At 30.6% G+C, this 16,373-nt stretch overlaps 1 protein-coding gene across 2 annotated transcripts in view; it reads left to right on the forward strand.

Moving 5' to 3' along the window:
* The first annotated feature begins 417 nt into the window (after positions 1–417).
* LOC139523171 (retroviral integration site protein Fli-1 homolog) overlaps positions 418–16,373 on the forward strand; it is a 21,427-nt gene continuing 5,471 nt past the window's right edge. The window contains exons 1-5 of one of the 2 annotated variants that reach the window (XM_071316977.1): positions 418–599; positions 1,194–2,178; positions 8,243–8,446; positions 9,208–9,312; positions 14,580–14,636. In XM_071316977.1, coding sequence (XP_071173078.1) covers positions 597–599; positions 1,194–2,178; positions 8,243–8,446; positions 9,208–9,312; positions 14,580–14,636 — 1,354 coding nt within the window. In that variant the 5' untranslated portion in view covers positions 418–596. Of the gene's footprint in view, positions 600–697; positions 910–1,193; positions 2,179–8,242; positions 8,447–9,207; positions 9,313–14,579; positions 14,637–16,373 lie in introns of those variants that run through there. The other variant, XM_071316978.1, reaches the window with a different exon arrangement.

Consider the following 16,373-nt stretch of genomic DNA (forward strand, 5'->3'; position numbering starts at 1 on the left):
AGAACAGCAATAATGGCGCTGTTTTTATTTATACAATATTGGTTACTTCCTAGTTTGGCATCAGATTTTAATCACATGCATATGTTTATGAACTCCATGACCTCTCTTTCTCGATTCGAGATAAAAAATAAAAAAGGGATTGTTAATGTTGTGTTTGTGTAGCACAATACCAAATAAATGAAATAGTATATCTAGCGGATGAAGGAAGGAAGGAAAACACAGTATCATATATACACAAAATTCAAGTGTTCTGGGTAACCATTTTGAAAACTTGACTGAAACAAATACTAATCAGCTTATAGTTTTATAAATAAGTGTTTGTAACTTTATGTATACATGTATATCTCTATTCGCATACTAAACCGACTTTCCTGTTCGCCACTTTTCTTCCCTATCTGTATTGTAAAGATAAGTCTCAGTTTCCGGTGTACTTGACGGTCGCCATGTTTGACGAATTATGATTCAGCGCCTGACCCAATCAACAAGATTTATCACAATTAAACACAGTTTTAACCTTGTAATGCTTAAAATTTACACAGTAAAGTTTTAAAAATTTCCGCGTTAGAGATTGTGTTCACTTTCCTAACTTTTGGAGCATGGTAAGTAACAGAAATGTTATTTCTTTAGTAAAACGGACTTTAGCATTGCTTAGGAAGATGACAGATACTATTACATACTCTAAACTTCCCCTTACTGGGGAAATCTGTGAAGTATTTTGTAGGAAATATAAGAGTTAAAACTTCCACCTAGGCTCCGGTTTACAAGGATTTCCTAAGTTGAGAGAACGATTCCGGAGTTAATAATATATTATGAATAAAACAATTTTAATTCATTTAACAACGTATGTTTCTCATATGAAAAGCGTTTATTTCATTTTTGAAGTTGGAAAAAATAATTTTAAAATATTCAGTAAGTACATGCATGATAAATAAGAGACTAGAACGTTTCTTTGTTTCTTTATTAGTGTGTATATGTACATGTTTGATGTGTCAACAACATTTGCAGTGTTGTGTGAATAAGTGATTTTATTTTAGACAAATTTAAAGCTATTTTTTGCATTGATAAATCTTGTTTAATATCGGGATTCTTGAATAGATATAATTAAGCATAGTAAAATCAAAACAGTAATTGAATAGTGTTCTGGTTATCTTAAAATTGACTTTTGTCTAAATACATAAACTTTAAATTTAAAGGATCAAGAACCTGAAGTTAATATTACAACAACGCCGCAGACTTCTGATGGTGAATATGACGAAACATCTTCTCTTGAAAACAACGACGATGGACAAAACCAAAATTTCTCGCCTTTGCAATCTCGACAACAGCAGGAACAAAATGGTCCGATGTCCTCGTGTGTCATTCCTGAATCCGAACTTAGTCAACCGTCAACCGATCTCCAACCTACCTCTGATATCGAACAGCTGGCACAACAACGAGACATAGGCCCACAAGATTTAACTAACCAGTCAGAATTATTACAAAATGGACAACAACTTCGACAAGATATGCAACAACAACAACGCTTTGCTCAAGATTTTCAAGTCCAACAACATGACATTTCACGACAACAAATGTCAATCCCTCACCAAAATGACATGCAACAAAAAACAGAGTTAACTAATGAAGAGATACCATTTGATATATCGTCTATTCAACCAAAAGCAACGATCAAATTAGAACCAGGAATAAATGCGACACAAGAAGTGTGTTCCAACGAATGGAACTCTTTCAATGGGAATGGAAATGACGTTGGGGAGTTAACAACAATGCAACCATTTTCATATTACAAAAGTGCTTTTGATACAAATATTCCAGCAATGTTTGATCCAAGTAACAATTATCAGATTCCGAACAAAAATAACGCATTGTTTGATCCAATGTTTGCTAGATTAAATGATGGAGACGAGTTGCATCCCTTTGACACTACTGCGGTGCAATCTTCAGCTAGTGACAATTTCCAACAAAACAAAAACTCTATGTATAATTATGGACCTGATTATACTAAAACAACTCCATCGGCTCTAGATTGTAGATCGTCTACTACGCCGTATCAAACTCATCCAACAATTTATAATCGAGAACATTTCAGTTGTCCAAATAATCTAACCAGATCAAAGTCATGTGATGACCCAGAGAACCCTAGTCTTTCATCAGAAGAAAAAGTCATTGTCCCAGAAGGTAATCAACTTTTCTTTATGTAGTTTGGAAATATAGATTTGTCTTTACACACGTGTTTAGATTGGGAAGACATTTACCAGGTTTTTTTTTGTATGCGTGTTTTTTTTTATTTCCCAGTTTATAACTAGTCATTACAGGAAAAAAAATTAAAAACGAGGGAAAAATAGAGGAAATTAAAAGTAAAAATCAGGTTGTATAAAGAATCGAAGTATTTTTATTAGAAAATATTAATAAGAATTTAAACTGTGATTTGGATTTTCTGAAATAAGTGGTTCCCAGAAAAAAACTTCTAATTATGTGAATCACTGAATAAGATCACGATTTATATCTATTTCCCACGAACCTGTTTGAATATGCTCAATCTCAAGCTCTTAGAAGATATTAAATCTATATTTTTAAACATAAAAGATCAAACAAACAAACAATCAATTCTTCACCCCATTCTCTTAAAAATAAATAAAGAAAAATATATTTTATTATATATTCACCGTGGATATATACATTTACTAATTAATACACAGGGAATCCTTGCCAATGCTACAGTTACATGTACTCTAAGTAAATTGTTAAACAGCAGTTGTATTGGTACAATAAAGAAGATTTGATTGCTTAAACAAAGAAATAAAATAAAAAGCTGTCCTAGGACTAAGACATGTCTAATGATGGTCTTAGGACACGTCTTAGTCCTAAGTCGGGTTAACGAAAGTCTCCTAAAATAAGATATGTCCTAAATTTGGTCCTAAAGTTAGGATATACAATTAGGTGTCTTAGGATAGTCCTAAAGGTTACATCGTCCTAAAACGTAATAAAAACAACAAATATGGCATAAACTCAATAAAAAAAATACCAATACAATATTAAACTATCATTAGATAAAATTAATAAAAAAATATTGTTTAATGTTTATTAAAGATTTAATTGTATTATCGTGTTGCCTTTTTTGAAGCCTAAACAATACTATCATCATAAGCAACATATTTTAAATAATTCAAATGTGGGAAAAAGTTTACTTCTTTTTTACCTAATCCTGATTCGATACATGTAATGAAATCGAGTTGACCTAAGGACAAAACTAGTTTATGTACTAAAATTGCAGCACGAATATCACAAAGTTTTATGACCATTTACTTTTCGTATTGAATTCATTTATATCTTTTATCATATTTAATAATGTATTTATTAGTATTTCGTAAAAACTTTAACTTTTATTTTGCGTTAATTGTTTTCTATATAAGAGTCATCCTCCCTCTCTTTATATATAGGTTTTAAAATACAATTCAATCTATGTCATACAAATCTCTACATATATTTTCAATTAAATAAATTAAATAAATGTGTTAGGATGGTTAGGACTGTGCTAAGACATCTTTGTTTTACATCATAAGACATGTCTCAAACACGTCCTAAGACCATCCTAAATAATGTCCTAAGACCTATCTTATGACATGTCCTATGATACTTTCATTGACATGGCCCCAGACTAATAATTAAATCTAAAATGTTCAGTGTAGGCTGGAAAAAAATACATGCAATATTTTTAAAGTTAGAGATGATATGTGCTTGAATTAGAAATAATGATGACATTGATTCCAAATAGGAAATAAAATAAAATTATTATTTCATTCCTAATTATTAAGTCATTGATACAAAATAATAATGAGAAATACCAAAAAGTATAAGTGGCATTATATTATTTCATACAATTTTTATACACATGTGTTTTTATGTCTTACACGATATCTACTTCAGATTCACCAATTTAAAAATTCAAACATCAAATACTGTTTCTGCTCAAACAAGAATATCTTTTTTATTAATTAGATAAATTCGGGAATCTATTCTCTACGGTACCATTTTATTATGATACGATGCAACAATAACAGTATTTAATTCAAGCTAGTATTTATTTTTAATTGTTAATAGATTCACCGCTCAAATTTATATTGTCTCTGTTCCTTCACGTTTTTCTCTTTAAAAATGTGTTGAAGCATTATTTTCTAGCTTGTCCCAAGTCAGGAACCATGTAAATGTCTGCATTTTACATGTTTAGAAATTAAGTTATATAATTAGTTGTTCAGTAGTTGTTGTTTAATTGTTGCTTCATATGTCTCATATGTGTTTCTCGTTTCTTGATTTTTGTATAGGCAAGAGTTTGACGTTGGTTTTTCTTGATTGAATTATTTTACACTAGTCATTTTGGGTCCAATATAGCTTGCTGATTGGTGTTATTCAAGACTCCGTGTAGCAGGCCGTACTTACATCTATATTGTGATTTGGGTCGAGAGTTGTCTCATTGGCACTCGTGTCACATCTCATTTAAATAACTATAAGGTGTCGGTGCTAATTTTTCATAATGGAGAATTCGAGTGTGACCTATGACGCATTTATTCACACTTTTTATTGTATTTCGGGGCTTGACATACTTGAAAATTTATATATAAGAATTGTTGAAGATCTTGTGTTGACCTTGGTATTGACCTTGATATGTCTGTTTGGAGTTGGTAGGTTGTCTCATTGGTTAATGCCCCACATTTTTGTTTCCTTATATTTTGAATGTGTGTGTCATACCGTATGAACGCTTGTCTGTCGCTCAAGACTGTACGGTGACCTCTAAATATCTGAGTCAGTTAAATAATGTTATGTGGATCATTGTTTCGTTAGCGATATTACAGCATCACATTTCTTAAAACATTTGAAAACACAATGTTGACTAAATGAACAACTTTCATGTGTATAATCGTAAACATAGCCGTTTACTAGTATGTTTATTTGACAAGTTAGACTAATACCGACCTATTTATGGATATAATACTTGTAATATATAAAAATCCTATAAAGTACTTTTGAAACATTCAAAGTATAAGTGATTTTAAGAATGAATGAATTGGTGATAGCATGTGTAAGGTGGTTGTGTTGGAGTGGGTGATTCATGTTTTCCATTTGAGAAGTCTGGAACTAAAGTGTTCATGTCTGCATGTGCCAGTCAGTGAAGTTGTGGCAAAGTTCCCTTTGAGAAATCTTGAAATAAATTGTTCATGTCTGCATGTGCCAACAATGAAACTGTTAAATGTGGCAAATTTCCCTTTTGAAAAGTCTGGAACCTGAATATGTACCTGTCAGTAAGATTGTAAGATAAATCTCATTTGAGAAGTTTGTAAAAATGACCGCATTTGTATATACATGCAACACTCGTTCGCCCTATTTCTTTTCTGAAATGGCCCTTATGCCAATTAAATTCAGGGCTTTTCTACTCTATTGTTTTGCCTTGTTATCGTTTGTGCAGTACGAGTTATTTATTATAAAATTTATTTTATATGTAAGAAGTTTTGTACCAGAAGACAAGTGCTGTGACATGCAGCCCTCGTAAACCCGGATATCCCCGATTCTTTTTAAAGTACATCTTATTAATTATAAAAAGATTAAAAGTTGAAACAGAAAAATGCCGCAAAAATAAATTGATAATTTGAAGTAAATAATCTCCATGTACTACATACTAGTTTTACTATTCTAAACGGATAATAATATTACACTCAGATTTCATGTAATAAAACTATATTCAACTCTTAAGTGCATTAAAATATTATAAGGAAATAGAGAATTATGAAGTTAAGATAGATTGTATCCGTTTAACTGCTTGTAATGACTGAATCAATGTTGTTCCTCCTTCACTATTTCCTTCCATTGTCAGTACCTCTCTTGTAAATTGAGGAAGACTAAAAGTGAAATGAAAACCATTTAAAAAAAGACTTTCTCAAGTCAGTTGTACTAGAAGTAACCCACGAAGACACTTTAAATATAGATATAAGTGAATGCAGACGGATCATTTTTTATACTTTCCAATTTCAGTTAAAAAGAAAGGCCAATATATGTAATAATATCCCCTATGATTTAAACAACCATCGTTAGTTTTTATCAAAGACCTTCTTCTGCTTTATTATATCATGGAAATTGATTTGTCCCACCTTCTAAAATATTTCCTAGATGGAAAGGGAGACAACACTTATAACATAAGATGTACGTTCGTCACAACTCGGCAGATTCCTTATGTCCATCTGACGGAGAGAAGCGGGGTCTTCCGATGTTTGCCGAGTGAAGAGATGAAGACATAAAATCCAAAAACCGATGTTAATGACGGAAAAGTATCGGGAAATCATATTTCTTTTCGCCGAATTATAATCACTTAATAATATCTAGAACGGGGGAATATATATGTGCACACAAAACTCTTTATTGCCTGTATTTGAAACTTTACCAGTCAGTGGCTTATACATTAATGGAAAAAAATGAACAAAGAGTTGAACACGTATATGTGCACTCAATACTACGCACTTTAAATCAAAATATAAGTGTACCTTCACCGTACATGTATTTATATAGTACACTATATCATTACCACTCTTATTATATAAAGGGAATATCCTATTCAAATATAGCAAAAGTTCAAATACGACCAAAATACGATAAAAACTGCATGTCTTACACAAGAAAAGAAAAAGATACAATGTATATGCATTATTTAATCAATTAATCATGTATACTGAATTTGACTCGAAACATAATCGTGAGGGTTGAGAGTATAAAAAAGAATAAAAAGTTATGTTATTTTGAAAGCATATACATACAAAAATCTCTTCCGGACAATGTAATAACTATTTGGCTAAAGCACAAAACATGTTGTTTCAAAGTCAATAGCTTTATAAAACTTATATGTACATGTATAAAATGCAGCGTGTTTTATTTCATTGTATTTCATTTTCTTTTTCTTTTTCGTGAAAGGGCTAAAAACCCCATTGTAATGTGCTTGAGAAATAGCAAGTTCTTTATCCAATTAAAATAAATCATGAACATTGACAACAAACACAATTTACATTTAAGTAAACAAATGTAAATCCATGTACTTTATTTTATTTATTTACAAAATCCGTACCCATTTGATTGAAAGTGTGAAGATAGTCACCTGTCGATTAATCACCATTGTCCACTTACTAAATGACCACTACAATTTTGTCAATAAAACTGAAAATTACTTGATTATCCCACAAAACAGCAGATGTAATTCTCTTGTCAATGGACAATGGTTGTTTCCACGTGCCAATGGAAACAAATAATCTGACACATTACCAATATGGCTACAAAACCGCTTCAAGGCATCGTGTTAGCTGTTACTTCAATTTACATTTTGACAGTTTCCAAATTTTTAACAATGTTTGGTATGTTTCTTTCCGTGAAACCTGCAGCGAATCTTTAATTTTTTTATTGAAGTCGCGTGGCCGTTTTGATGGATATTTAAAATAATAATAAAAAGATAGGAAATGTAGCATTTTCCCATAAACTAACCACATTTGTGAATGATATGCATTAAAGACCTTTTTATTATAAACGTGTGTGTAGGAAATACGAACCGTTTGAGGTAAATGTTAGAAAAAACACATTTCAAAGTGAAAGATGATAGCTTGACTTGTGCAAAATTTTGTTTTATATATTGAACATACCTTCAGTTTTACATATGAAACCATTGCTATATAACACAATTCACATGCACATACAGTTTACTACAAAAAGTCAAATTAACAGCAAATGTCTTATCAAGTGGATTACTGTAGAATTTAGATTATACGATTTACATAATACTTTTGGTGATGGTAAAATTAAAATAAATTAGAAGTTATTGAAATATTACAATGTCCTTATCTTAATTTCAAATAATAACTTTTATTTACTTTAAATTGTTATAAAAAAATTCAAAATAAGATGAATTTATTTTCTCAGCATTACTAGAATGGAAATTAAAGTCTTTATCTGCTCTCGATGCTTTTCGCAGTTTATTCAACGGTAGAATCGTTTTCATAGTTGCGACCATATTGCGAACTTTTCATCTCTAGTTCGTTCTCTCGTTCTATGCGAATGGAGTTTTTTTTCTCTCTCATTGCAACCATACGACATCTTCAACATCAATTGATACTGCCTATATAGATATAAGAAGCTGTGATGTGAGTGCTAACGAGACAACTCTCCATCCTAGAGACAATTTTTAATAGTAAATACATGTTTTGTTTTATTTAAGATCCATCTGTATGGACAACAGAACACGTTCAGCAGTGGATAGACTGGGCAGTGAAAGAATATCAATTACGAAGTGTTGATAAATCAAGATTTGCCACCCTTACTGGAATTGAACTTTGCACTTGGACGATGGACGATTTTACACAGATTTGTGGTGAAATGAATGCCAACTGTTTACTAGGCCATTTGAATTTTTTGCGCAGAAGTAAGAAGTTTATTTTTCTTCCCATTTATTACTAGTAAATGCTATTTACAAATTAACTATAGCATCACTGTCTTTCACACTTTCCAATTTTTAAGTCTGTAGACCAGAAGAAAATCTTCCAGAGAAATAAAAGTTTTGCGCACTCATTGCAAATCATGTGTAGCGATATGAAATATTTCACATAAAGTTTTGTCAGTTTGGGCTTCTATGAAACTTATCTTAACATCTATCAAAATTAGAGAAAATAAGAAAAGTTATTCAATACTTGTATCGTTAGGTTGCTGTCTCATTAATATATATCCAATATCTTCTTTCATTCATAAATATAATACAAACAGTAAAGACAAATTATAGAAATTCAGGAATATGATAGTTGTTTTCAGTCGTTTCATTGGTTTATATACTGTAGTGTAATAGTCCCAGGCATTGAGTGTTTGGTTTTGTCAGATTTTACTATGCACCAGTCGTTTCATTGGTTTATATACTATAGTGTAATAGTCCCAGGCATTGAGTGTGTGGTTTTGTCAGATTTTACTATGCACCAGTCGTTTCATTGGTTTATATACTACAGTGTAATAGTCCCAGGCATTGAGTGTTTGGTTTTGTCAGATTTTACTATGCACTTTCCCCTTTTTGAATTTGCCTTGGAGTATGTAATTTTGTTAATAATCAGAAATACTGAACTTTTTATAACCCTTTCTTTTGTTGTTGATTTTTTTCTCTCTCAAAAATTTGTATATTTTTTTTCTTTCAAATTAAAGGAATTATACAGAAGACTTATCCCCAAAGTATACCATCTCCAAATGGATTATCTACAATAAACTATAACCATAACAGCGGCGGAAGTTATGTGGCTTGTAAAGCAGGTAATGAATAAAAAGAAAAAAAAACGAGAGCTAAATAAATAAAAGAACTATAGATGGATAGGAAGAGATATAAATTCGAACCACTCATATATGATAGTGTGTCTTTCTTTTTATTCTGATCAACATCTCTTTTCTATATATAAAAAGTAAAATCACAAAATACTAACTCAGAGGAAAATCAATTCGGAAAGTCTATTATCACATGGCAAAATCAAATAACAAAACGCATCAAAAACGAATGGACAAGAACTGTCATATTCCTGACTTGGCACAGGCATTTTCAAATGTAGAAAATGGTGGAAAATAAGAACACCTTTTTTCAAAATAATTATCTTTTTTCCAACATTTTTTTTTATATTTTGGTTAACTCAGTATAAAGGGTTTAATATAATACCCGAGAACTATCATATAATATACAATTATTATAAATTATAAGTTTGGTTTGGCTTTTCGTCCTTTACTTTTAATAACTTCTATGCAGACTTTGCGAATACAATTAAAGTTTTTTTTATATCACCGACTTCCAAACCCAGTTACTAGATAGCCTGTAAAATGTAATTTGTTATTCAATAATTTTGACCATGTCCATGTTCACAAAGACTCTACTGGGAGCAACTATCACCACCTTTATTTATATGGAAGTTTGCTAATTTATAACGGTAAAAACTGGTTTAATTTAAAATTATTAATAAAATACAGTGAGAGATTATTGTAGAGTTAATTTCGTGGGAAGTACTAACATACACCTTAAAGTTAAATATTTCCTTTACTTTATTGAAAGTGCGAATAAATATCAAACACAGTATGATACAATACCCAAAAAGTTTCAAAGCCGTCAAAAGCGAATGCAACAATGGCGCTTAAAGTTGTTAGAAAAGTTAGCACCAGTATTTACCTTAAAAAGTTCAAGGAATTTATAGTTATTTCTTTTTTTTTTCTATCGAATTGATTTGAAAAGAGAGTCACATAATTAAGTTATAAAATTCGCGCGAAATTTCGTTGAATAGTGTAAATATTATTAAAACAAATACACTCAATAAACTCAGCTTCAAACGAATTAAACAAAATTTTCTCTTTTTCTCGGGGGGTTTGATATTGTACAAATACAAACTTTTTGTCCTGTTTTGCAAGCAAATAATTTCAAACAAGGATTAAACGATGCCGACAAAGTAGCGATCCGCTATTTTGGTACAGTAAGATGAAAACAAACTTTGGATTGAGTATGATCGTGTACATGCGGAAGCAATCGGATTTAAGGTGATTAGCAATTGTGCAAACATTCTTCAGACTGAGATTAAATACCAGACAAGGACATTCTAATGGGATGAAAGGGTGGGACTATTGTAACTTGTAGTCAATCGCTTTAAATGTAAATAGTATCTTTTACAAAGTGTAACAGTCTCGGGGACACTTATAGGATCTTTTCGACTATCGAGATTAGACTGCGACCGTGTTTTTTTTTTTATATAATTTTGCTAGATTAAGTGAGAATGTCATTTTAAAAAAAGGTTATTTCCTCCTCAATATTAATATAAACAGAACATAATAATAGATTGAAACAGAAATAAAGAAAATTAAATATGTTAGATTAAAACATATAACATATATATTATATTTTTAAAAGTTATAAGGCAGTTTGACTTTTCGCTGGATTTGAACTGTCTTTACATGACGACGCGGGGCAACACCATTTCTAAACGAATTACCAAGGATTTGTATAGTAAGATATTTAAGTATATTTGTCTTACTATACAAATCCTTGGAATTACCGACACTTTCAAATGGCATGCTTTCAGTACGTTGTTTTTTCTATGGTTTATATAAGTCATGATTTTATATGAAATGATTTCTGAAAAATTAGTTTCCCTTCTTCAGTTTGTATTTTTTGCTCGTTCCTGTTGGTTTCGTTTTATTTCCAATACAATTATATTTCTAAATGATAAATGTGTGATTGAAATAAATTATGAAATAAAATAGATTATTTATTAATTAAACACTTTGTTTAATTACCATGTCTCGTGTCAGTTTTCTTTATAACTTGAGTTTTGGACATTAAATTTGTTTTAATGTATTTTTGGCTAGTTTTGACCAGGTGAAACTACTTGTTAACCCTTTAAGCACGTGAGTGGTCAAAGCAGACCGTGTGTCCAGATTTTGGACCGAACATAAAATGAAAGGATCCGAAAAAACACATCATTCAGTTGAGTTAGTTTATCGACCGGAAAGTTGATTATTCCGATATAGGCTTTGAATATTACCTACGCTTGGCTGCATCCTGTTGTAGTCCGTAGAGGCTAATTGTTTTCACAATCCTATCCAGTTATCAAAAACGTGCCAATTAAAGTGTCCTGTTGAGAGTCGAGTGTCAGAATATTTGCAATTTTTATAAATGCTTTGACACATTTCCCATTTCCATTCTCAATTTTAGTTAATCTTTACTGCACAAGACCGTCTGCAAAAGTATAAAAAATACTGTAGTAATTTGAAGAGAACGTGTACCGTTTAGCCCATTTTATACACGATTTCAGCAAGTACGCAAAATTCCAAAAAAATGGAATACAAAATGTAGCGGCTTATTACTAGAAATGAATCACTGAAGCAGAGTTACAAATAAGTACTTTTCATATTCTCGAAAAAAAACACCTACATACAACCAATTATCGCGTCTTTTTAACAACAATTTCATTTGAAAAGGACGGATTAAGGGCGATACCGAACGCAGTCTATAACAGAGTTGACAGAATAAAAAGCGGTAATGACAATTACCGGAACATGTTAATTTCCAATTCGCACCTCTGGGTGTCACCGTGTCGTGAAATCAAGTTAAATGATCGAACACCATTTAGCAGTTTGTGTCGATTTTATTAAATAATAGCAGAATTATTACTCTTTATTTGACAGATAAAATATCCAATTTGATGGAAATTCATTTGTTAAGATAAAAAGTATTAAACAAATATTTAATTATCCTTGTTCCGGTTTATCTGTCATTTTTAACCATGAAACAAATTCGTTTCGGAAAAATCAAATGTTTAATAAAATTTAGATTTTAATCGTTATTTTCATTTTTCATGCAGTTCTCTGATTACCATTGATATCGACAGTGGCATTTTATATTGTTTATTTTTAAACAATTTATTCATTAGAAGTGAATTATTTTCTTTAAGCATACATAAAAATTAAACATTAATTGATTGTCATTCTAAATTTCTCGATTTTATGCATAATTTTGATATCTAGGGTTAAAGATACACAGATGTAATTAAATCCTATAGGAAAACCTTTTAATTTAAAAGCACTAGATCTCACATTGCATAAAGTTTCGATTGATAATAAAAGGTTTGTAAACAAAAGACTATCGAAATCACATTTATCGAAATTTAGAGATTAAATAATACACCTTAGCTTATTGAATAATATTAATAAAATAATAATAATAATAATAATAATAATAATAATAATAATAATAATAATAATAATAATAATAATAATAATAATAATAATAATAATAATAATAATAATAATAATAATAATAATAATAATAATAAAAAATAATAATAACCAAATAAATATTAAGAAAAGAAAATGATCTTATTATTGCAAAAATTATGTGTAAAACCCATGCAATTAATATGTATAACTCCCAAAATAACAAAACGAGTTACGTAATACTATATGTATTCTGTAATTTCGTTATCATCCGATATTTAACGTTTAAAAGATTTGATATTTAACGTTGATTGAGCTAATACTGCAAATACCCATATTTCGGTCTAACCAGTGAAGTAAGCATAGAAGAGTAACATGCTTAAAAAGGATAATGGAATTTAGAAATAGTTCTTCATTTTTCTCTCTTATCAGACCTCCAATAAAAGATGAACATTTATAGTATGCTAATACGTATGAAGATTCTAAATATATTCGCTTCTGGTATTTTCTACTTGTCTAATTGTCATGGCTAATTTAACAAAAAACGCATTTTCCGAACAACAAGTTTTATTGACCTGAAAAAGAAAGAATAATTTCCCATAGAAGCTGACACAAGAACTGTCTTGACTTCGGTTTTCTCTCACATTAAAATGTGTTTTACTAAATGTTTAAACATAGATTTATTAGCTCCAATAATCAATAGCTGAGGATGACTGTGAGAAAATTTAGCTTTACTGGAAGCAAGAAATTTGTAAACAACGGACCCACGTGTCTAGGTGCCCCGGAATCGTGTTACGCCATTTAACTTGTATCGACCCAAAGTCATGAATACAAACAGGAACTCATTGGTCGATGGTGACATCCGTCGAAGGCTTTGATTGGCTAACAAGTGAAAATCAGTATTTACTCACATCATCCACGTGAATTTTTTCTTTTATGAGAAACCAATAAAACATTTTCATAATTACAAATAAGTTACCGTTTTGTATTCATTTTTATATGATCTCCTTCAAAATCAACATCACAAATATTTCCAAATAAAAACTACAACGATCCGAGATATTTAAATCCGACATTATTTCAAGAGACGATGAGCAATAAGAATAAGTGAAACTAATAGTTGAATATTTTTAAAAGTTTCTCAACATGCAGGTTCTAAATCAAGTGGATTATTTTAAACATGCAGACTATTTAAAACAGGATTATCTGAAAGAAGACCTCTGCAAACAGAGTGATTATTATAGTAACTATTTAAAACAAAGTGACTATTTCAAACCAGACTATTTTAAGCAAGCTAATTATTTTAGACAGTGTACTCTCTCTGGATTCCATAATTTCATGTTTGCAGGTAAACCATGGTGTAGTGATTTTATTATTATTATACATTAGCTGATAATTTATTTTTAATTCAACTTTTTATGCATTTGGTCTAGGAACAATATTTTTACAGTCTCAGAGTTGATTTTATCATACCTGTTATTTAGTATTTGGTTCTCTTAAAAATCGTCATTGAAAACACAAATTATTAAATTAAATCTAGTGAAATAAATAGTTACTGAAATAAAATAAAACTTTTCATTTTTATACAGATAGTCTTTATTATATGATTTATTTATACACAGTACAATACACACTTAAATTTAAAATGTAGGTACTAATTTCCGATTAGAAGATAAACTTTTAAATGAATACATAGTACAAACACTTTCAAATGAAAACATAATAGAAAATAATAAACAAACAGATTATGTAGTAATAGAGAGTAACTGACAATTTACATTAACAAGTATTTTTTAAATCAGTATACATTGCCTACATTGTCCATTTTCTATCTGCAGATCCAGGCTTCCCCAAGTCACAATGGCAGCCACCACAACCGTCACCAACAAGCCAAGGTAGGTTCATACTTCTATTATAATTGCTTACAACCCTACTACAAGTCGACAAGGATATTGTGGGTAGCATTGTACCTTTAGCGCATAAGAGTCCACTCCTATATGTGCATATAGATTACAGTTTATTTTGTGTGTGTCCGTAGCACCTTTTCTGGATAAACCTTCAAGAACCTTCTAACCTAACAAAAAAAGTGAAATGATGATGTATATTTACATGAACACCTGACTTGATAAACGTTATGATCAAAAAGGACAAAAAAGAAAAGACAAATTCACCTTAGAGCAACATTGTCTCGGGTATTTGGAACCGTAATTTCTTAACAATTTCTTGATTTATTAATTAACAACGGTGATTTTTTTCAAAACATATCAGTACCAAACACTGACTACTAAGTTGATGGTATCATCTGGGCCTAACAGTCCGCCATCAGCCATATCAACCCAGTGTACCAATTGTTCTACTAAGGGGTAAATTTTATCTTTGATTTGTTCAAAGTTGTTCATCAAAACATGTCTCACTTAATTTTTTACTAAAACCGACATTTTAGCTTATATTTGCTTATTGCTGTTTGTTTACAAGTAATTTGTATAATTCATTCATTCATTTATTTATTTCAATCGATCGTCAGACATACAAGTTTGAAAACTTGAAAACATGAAACTTTAAAAGTTTTATTTCCCAAGACCACATTAGGGGAATATTAATATTAACAGTAATGCTAGCAATAACACAAACATTGAATGTTATTCAACTGGTTCCTAAATTGCCAAATAGAGACAAGAAAAGGATGTTTTTAGGTAAATTCTTATTGGCATATTTTAGATTTGAATAAAGATATCTTGTCTAATGCTAATCTATCCATTGATTTGCTAAAATGAAGTCCAAATTGCCCAATTATCTATATACTTATATATATTATCAACTCCACTTGTTTAGAACTTTTTTCATGTGTAGTATATTTTTTGTTAATGTAATGTTTGTATGAATCTTAATCCGTTAGACTTTTACACTTTGCAATAAGGTTTACGTGTTCATAAACATCGGTCTAGTTCAGGTATAAATGCATTTTTATCACAAACTGGATATTTATAACACTATTTAAACTATAACTACTTCAAACTTTTTAAATGATGTCCAGTAATGCAATTTTATAAAAACTTAAGTTGCAATTGCATTAGACAAAATGACATTAACGTACTTTTGACTTCTGTTTCGGTCATATTTTACACTCTCAAAATTTATGTTTTATAGGCTTTTCAAAAATTTATTTTCGAGCGTGCCTGGTGAAGGCTATTCCGGAAACAAGTGTCTCGCGCAAGGAAATAACCAGGGGGGGGGGGGGGCAAAAAAAACAACAAAAAACATTTATGTATATATAGATTATATGTTATTCATACTCTTTCTTGTACACAGTACTAGTCATACACTGAAACAATTTCCCCAACACCTAAGTGAAACATCTGATAAGGTCACATCTTTAAGGAAAATATTTGTCTGCATGAGAGAGAGAGAGAGAGAGAGAGAGAGAGAGAGAGAGAGAGAGAGAGAGAGAGAGAGAGAGAGAGAGAGAGAGAGAGAGAGAGAGAGAGAGATGAGAGAGAGAGGAGAGAGAGGAGAGAGAGAGAGAGAGAGAGAGAGAGAGAGAGAGAGATGAGAGAGAGAGAGAGAGAGAGAGAGAGAGAGAGAGAGAGAGAACAAAAAACCAATGCATGAGAATCATGTGAGAGCTTATTGCA

Source organism: Mytilus edulis, chromosome 5 (assembly GCF_963676685.1).
Source record: "Mytilus edulis chromosome 5, xbMytEdul2.2, whole genome shotgun sequence".
NCBI classification, from domain to species: Eukaryota; Metazoa; Mollusca; class Bivalvia; order Mytilida; family Mytilidae; genus Mytilus; species Mytilus edulis.